Genomic DNA, 7,089 nt, shown 5'->3' on the forward strand with positions numbered 1-7,089 from the left:
CACCACTTTAATCTGTGTTTGTACGAGACTCCTTGAAAGAAAACAGAGTATGTGACAAAATGGAACCTAAACAGAAGATAAGACTGTAAAAACTGTACTTAATTTAACTCTGTTGTTTCTAACAAATATATTAATTGGAATACCAACGTCGGCAGGTAGGAAAAGAGTACATTCAACTTCAGGCAGAGAGGGAAGGAGACAGGAAATAATGTCTTACACTCAGGGAGAAGAACTCATAGAAGACCCCAAAAACTGAATCCATTTGATGTGAAACTATTCTGGGAGCACTAATACATTACAGCGATCAACTCCACAGGGAGCCTGCAGCCACCACAGGCCCCACTCCCACCTGGCCTTGACCTGGGGCTGGGAGCAGCACGTGCAGGGACCAAAGGGCCCAGGTGAGCACCCAGGGCAAGGGCAGCAAGGCCGTTCCTTGTTCAAAACGCTGATACGGATTGCAACTGGCGTGAAGTTACATTACTCAGCTTGTTTTGCACTTTGGGCTCTGGGCATGTGTGTCGGGAGGGAAGAGTAGCACGGATTGTGCCGGGGTCATCCCCTGGAGAACTCCGTTGCTGCCGCAGAGCCTGCAGTGCGTTGCAGAGGGCCTCGACTGCTGCTGCACTGGCTCTGACCGGCCCAGACTCCCGAGGCAGACACTGAGGAACAGCGAGGTTTAAAAAGCGTGAATAACACAATTTATGTTTATTTTATCACTTATGACATTTTGGGAACGCAGCACGTCAGAGTCAAGCCTTGGCGAGGCCTCCAAGCCAGAGTGCCCTGGCGCTACCCAGCCATGCCGTGGGTGCTCGCAGGCAGCACCCACCGCAGCCCGGCGGCTCGCGGCTGGCAGCGTGCTCCGGGCCGCCCCCGGCCCTGACTCCGCCGCAGGCATCAGCCCGGCCCGACAGGGGCTGCCCGCGCCGCCGGCAGCGCTGGGGGCTGCTGGGGCTTCCCTCCAGCGGCTCCGGGGTGCCGGCACCCAGCAGCAGCCGGGCAAGGGGCGCTCCGGGCACTGGGCACCCAGCAGCGAGCCCCAGGGCGGACAGACCCCCCGCGGTCGCTCCGCCCCCCCGACCCAGCGCAGCAGCCCGCTCCCCCACCGGGGAGATTGGTCTGGCCCGCGCCATGCCCCCCCCCGCTCGCTAACATGGTCCCGCCCGGCCCTGCGCGCTCCCGCCCTGCGCAGCGCCGCCCGCCCCGCAGCGGGGAGATGGCGGTGCCCGTGGCGGCGTGGAACCGGCTGGACGTGCCGTGGCCCGCGAGCAGCGCGGCGGTGGCCCTGGCGGCCGAGCACCCCGCAGGTCCCCGGGTCGGGGCGCGGCGCGGGCCCGGGGAGGGCTGCATGGCGGCTTAAGCCGCTCCCGGGCGCCGTGCGGGGCGCTCGGTGGTGGCGGGAAGGGGGGAGCGCTGGGGAACGCGCGGCCGGGCTGGGGCGCGCCGGTGTGGGGGCGGGCGCTGAGGCGCTGTCTCCCGTCCGCAGTGAGGTGGCTGCCGGCGCTGCGGCGGCGGTGCGATGTCGCCGGCAAGCGGCTGTCGGGGCCGGGCCTGGCCGCCGAGGGGCGCGTCCTGCGAGCCGTGCTCTACGTGTACCACAGCAGGCTGCTCCGGCACCGCTCCTTCCTGGCCCTGCAGCAGGTGAGCAGCGGCCCCGGCCCCAGCGGGGCGTCGGGATGCCCGGGGCATCGTGCGAAAAGCGCTTTGGTGCAGTGAACGTCTGTGGTCTGTGAGCCGCTTGCAGTTCAGTCCAGGGAGTTTCCTGGCTCTGTGCAGCCAATGCGATTCCGCTTCCCAGCCCTGCGGAACCAGTAGCCGGTCTGTTACACTCATTCTAAGACCTGAAGTAGGCAGAGTTACATACCTTTGAATACATGAGTACTACAGGGATTTGATCTTCTGGTAATTGTGATAAAGGGGGAGAGGGAGTGATAATCCTAGGCTACTCTTTTAGGCACTTTCTGCTTTAAGATGAAAAGTGAACTCCTTACCAGTTTTTCAGTAAAAGGATTGTCAGTATTTTCAAATAACCATTCTGAACTAGAATGGGAATCATTCTTTCTTTCTTGATTTGTTTATGCATTTTCATTCTTGAAAGCTAATACCAAAGGCCATTGTGTACTGCAGGGGAAGCCGTGCATTACCAATTATCAATAGCCTATTCCAGCCTTTCACTTAATTACATATTTGCAGTAGTGTGATAAAGGGATCTTTTTCGTCACAGTGCAGATACAGGGACATACCAGAACATTCCATCGTGCAAACCTGCAATTTGTGCTGTTAAACTGATAAGGGGAAGGTGTCAATTAATACAGTGACAGTTCTTAGACCAAGACGCTCCTATCTCTCAAAACACCAGTCAAAGGAGTTTTCTTTTTTCTAGGTAGAACAATGCTTGAAACGCCTATGGAAAATGAACTTGGTGGGCTGTATTGAAACTCTGGCAGAGCTGATTCCCAAGTAAGTGTTGTGATCCTGAACGTTCCATTATCTGTTAACTCAGTCTGCAGAGCTGAAGTGGAGAGTGCTAGATCGTAACCATCTCCTTGTACCAACCCAGGAAAAATACTTCTCAAACCCATGCAGAGTGCCTAGTTCCCAGCCAGCCTATGCTGGAAACAGTAGCTCTGAAGGTGTTGGGAGGTTGCAAGCTCATACTGCGTCTACTGGACTGTTGCTGTAAAGCTTTTCTGTATCCTTTTTTCATTATGAAAACACTCTTACCGTTCACTAGCAGCACCTCGTGAGACCACAGCTAGGTCTGCTGCAGGCCATTATTGCTGATGGATTCAACTGTGCATTCATACGTGTAACTTGAAGTTTCTTTGAGAGCCAAACTTGTTATGTTCAAGTTATTATGTAGGAACCTCGGGCTGTTGGCTGGCTACTATTCCGGCCTAGAGCAACCCAAAGTTTGGATACTCATCTCCCAAATTATCCAGGATATTGCCTTCTGAATTGCCTCTAGTTGGTGCGTTCAGCAAGTCTCATTACATGCTGTTTATTTTTTATCCTTAACTGGTGTAATCTTCAGCTTATCTGTTCAACATCTCTGCTCGGAAGAATTCATACTTATGAACACTGTGGCTTCGGGGTTGTTGAGCCGTCTATGGTTTGTGTATTCAGAAGTCTGTCTTGTTTTTTGTCTCGCTGTTTGATGTGCCTGTCAGGGAGAAGGGCTTGTAATTAAGCCTTGCTGCTGAGTGAGCTTTATTCAGCTGGAGGGAGGAGGAGCAGCAGCTGCAGTAGTGGTCCCTCCATCCTTTTGGACCTAATTCTAGCACCTGAAGAGTTGTGTAGATGGAGAGAGACTTCTTACATGCTATTACGAAAGGCTTTTTTCTTGGTTCATAGCAAACTTTCTGTGGCACTCACAAAATCACGGTGTTAATGCCAGCCTGCCACAAACACTAACATCTGGTACTCTTTGCAGCAAGCAGTAAGTCCTGCTTCATGCTGAAATGGAAAGGCTGGTATAAAGTTGTTCTGTAATGCTGCTGAGTTTTCCAGGGAAATTGGTGTTGTGGTCTCTCTCAGTACAAGACAGTAGCTGCTGTCTGTAGCTGAAGAAGTAACAGCGTTGTGTGGAAGAACTCAGTAATACTAATGTTCTGTCTCCCCAGTACACGTAGAGCAGGTGATGGTACAGCGTCAGTGCTAGCGCCATTGTCCTGGGTTGGTACAGGTTGCTTCTGGCGGAAGACCTCATGTCAAATGACTTGGATGTGACCTGGGAACCTGCCGAGTCTCAGGTGTGGCCCTCAGCAAAGGTCTAGGGAAGCAGAGGGGCTCCTGTTTAGGGATTTACTAGTCAAATCACTCCTACGTTCTGATCTTGAACAGTTCCTTAAAGCTCAGCCTAATATTAAGGAAAGCGTGGTGATGGAGTGTAACGAGATAAGCTTGTATTGAGGGGGAAGAGAGAAAGGGCAGCTTGGAATCTCTTCCATCAACTTTTCCGCTTGAGTGGAAGGTACTTGTTCAGTGTGCACAAGGTTTTGCTAGAGGAGACTCCATACCTTTTTGTCTTCTCTCTTCAGGATTCAGTACAGGTGTGTATTGCAGAGCCTCATGTCCCTGTATGGCACGTTGTCGACATCGCTTCATCTGGTATCTGAGACCCAACAGATGCCTTATATCAAGGGGTTTACCTTCCCTTCTGATATCAGTGACTTCCTTGGAGTTAACATTTCTTCTGAGGTGAAGAAACAAAAGGCTAGAATGCTTACAACAAAAAAACCTACCAGCTGGCTGAAAAAGCACTTCCCAACAATGCCAGAGGCAGTGTCAGAGGTTGGGAAAAAGAGAAATGTTGCAACCTGTGTGAGCACTGTGAAAAACTGTAGCATCCCACGGCCCGCAGACATCGGAGAGCCAGTTCCAGTGACCAGAGCCAGCAGAGGTAAAGCCTTGTGCCGCAGTGCTACTGGTTTCTGACATCTTGGAGACTGGCTGCGACTTCTCTCCCACAGAACCAGGCACTTCTACTACCCACAGAGCATGGTTCTAGGGCAAACTCCCCTGTCCTGACCTTGGAAGAGGAGGAGAACGCTGCATGTACCTTTGCCTTTATAAAGCTGGGGATAATGTCAGCATTGTGAGGTTTTTGGGGGGTGTTGTGGTTTTTTTTTTTTTTTTTAAACATGATGTGTCCTGGAGAGAAGCAGGTAATGAATGCAGTACACAGGTCCTGTAAATAGTTTTGTATATAGATTTGTATTTTCCTGTTTCTGCACAGATGGGGCTGAAGGATAGTGAGGGAAGGTAAGAGCACTGTCTGCAGGCCACACGAGAGTAGATAAGGTTGTAAGTACAGGATGTGAGTATCCTGTGCTTGCTGGTTCTGGGCTGTGTTCAAGTCTTCTCCTGCAGTCAGGGCTGTGGCCAGTGACTGCAGGCATCTGGGTGTTTTCGTGAAGCTTTTACCCATTAAGTTCTCCTTTGCAGTCATCTGTAAATCTGTGTGTCCTCTTCATCCCTTGCCAGCTGCCATGCGAGATGAGCGTAGTCTCCTTGAGTTTGCCTGGAAGTGCTGAGTACAGGTGTGAGCCTGCTGAAATGGCAGGAGACCTGAGAGCTCAGCAGGGCAAAGCACTGTGGTGTCTCTGTGCAAAGACTAAAACTGTCTTTACTTTGTAATAGGAACTCTCCTCTCCCTTTGTAGGGAAGCACCTGGGGTTTGATGTGAAGAGCTTACTCAGACCATCCAGACCTCCAACACAAGAGGTTTGTATGGTACGGTTTTACACTTTTTTTTTTTCTTAACTTTAAAGACCCTAACAAACAAAACATGATATCCCTAATGGAAAATGTCCCCTTTCCACGCCTTATTTTTCCTTGTCAGCATGGAAGCTTTGCACTGAAAATCACTAATTTCTGCTTAGGAATATCAGCATTTGTTGGTATGTCAAGTGAAACAGCCAGAGAGCAAGTCAGTAGTAGACAGGAATACAAATTCTAATTATCTGCCTCTTCTTTTTGTGTTCCACAAAACAAGACAGCTCTTCCACTTTCTCCTTAGGAAACAAGTAATGTTAGTTAGTTATGTTCTCACAAAAACCTCAGTGCTTTGCTCCTCTCCAGCAGAGGCATGTCATGTTTTAAAAAGACTATTTCTGTTACTCTTTGTTTCAGGGTACCAGGGTTGCATCAACACCTTTTAAAGCAAAGCCAGCATCACGTATAGCAAAGCTGCAGCACACTGGACCTCTTGTGCAGATGGTCCAAACAGCGGCGTCGTTTGGCGAACTGTCGGAGGCCCTCAGAAAAGCTGTTCTGTGGTGCAAAGGCAAAAAACTGAAGTCAGCAGCTTATTTTCTGCGTAACAAGTTGTTGAAAAGCAACCGGCTGCACCACGTGGAGGCTCAAGGATGCAGGTAATTTCGCATGGGAGTGGGGTTTCTGGATCTGACACTTAATATTATGTATTTTGCTACAGTGTAGAGAAACGCAGTGGTCTAACCTATTCTTTTTGAACTCAGACATGATCACTACTAGTTCAGGTTACTGGATGCTCTGACACAAACATTCTGTTGAGCTTCAGTCATTTGTGAAAGGATTTAAAAGGCTAACAAATGGACAGATACTTAAGAGGGAGGATGAAAATGCAACTTAAATCATGTTTATGTTTAATTGTAACAATTATACGATGCAAGGGGTGTTGTCTTTCTTCAGAATGCCCTGGCTACTATTGTGCTGTTGTATCTTCTTGATGTGACAAGGAAGATGGTAGAGAAGGCTAATAACCAGATCTCTCCAAAGCCCAAATGAAATAACACATAAAGTTATGTTTTGTGTACCTTCCTCCTCTTAAGCTTGAAGAAGAAACTGTGCTGTGTCAAAACATCTGTCCGTAAATACCTCCTGTATGGCTCCAAAAATGCACGCTGGCCAAAGCTGTACCTCAGGGCACGGTTCTGTCAAAGGAGGATCAAATCATCCACGTCCTTGAAGAGAACTCTGAAGACACTTCAGCAAAAACCTTCTGAGCTTTCCGGGCTCTCTGAGAACAGTGCATCGCTCATCCTCCCAGCTTACCAGGATGGGCCTCAAAGTTGGGAAGGACGTTCCAGTGTCAAACTAAGCACATCAGGGACCCCTAAACGGCTGCTGCAGGAAGGAAGCCCTGGCCCTGCATGGAAAGATACTGAGAACATGGATATTGATTCTATTTTTGCAGCAATGGGTGTCTGACCCTGGACTTGCAAGGAGGAAAAGGGTCAAGTCATTCCAAATATTATTTTTTTTTAAGTAAAAGTCTCAGAACCCTAATGGTGTCTTGGTAACTTATAGCCTGAATTCTGCTAAGAAAGTAGCAACTATTTTATTATGTGTTTGTAAAACAGCTTTTTTTAATGTGGAAGGGTGTTCCAAACAGCTGAATAGTCTTCATCCTTTTATCTAGCCTTGTCCAGGAACAGTGACTTTTGAGTTATGCTTATTCGGTGTCCCTTCTCTATCACCTGATGATGAATCCACAGCACAAGTAGTTACCATCTGGGGCGGAAGGCTGCAGCTTATCACTTACTGCTGCTTAGGACAGAAGACTTGCCACCACTTTTCTAAGGAAGTGGTCTTAAACCCTTC

At 49.5% G+C, this 7,089-nt stretch overlaps 1 protein-coding gene across 1 annotated transcript; it reads left to right on the forward strand.

The window, feature by feature from the left end:
- The first annotated feature begins 1,219 nt into the window (after positions 1–1,219).
- On the forward strand, positions 1,220–6,708 carry RMP64 (ribonuclease MRP subunit p64). Its single transcript, XM_086621047.1, has 9 exons — positions 1,220–1,310; positions 1,490–1,644; positions 2,387–2,463; positions 2,564–2,695; positions 3,038–3,115; positions 4,044–4,405; positions 5,168–5,229; positions 5,638–5,879; positions 6,318–6,708. The coding sequence occupies exons 1-9, from the start codon at positions 1,220–1,222 to the stop codon at positions 6,694–6,696; spliced, it is 1,578 nt and encodes a 525-aa protein (XP_086477173.1). The 3' UTR covers positions 6,697–6,708.
- Positions 6,709–7,089: the final 381 nt, after the last annotated feature.

This window comes from Tauraco erythrolophus, chromosome 1, assembly GCF_009769465.1.
Source record: "Tauraco erythrolophus isolate bTauEry1 chromosome 1, bTauEry1.pri, whole genome shotgun sequence".
Taxonomy (NCBI): Eukaryota; Metazoa; Chordata; class Aves; order Musophagiformes; family Musophagidae; genus Tauraco; species Tauraco erythrolophus.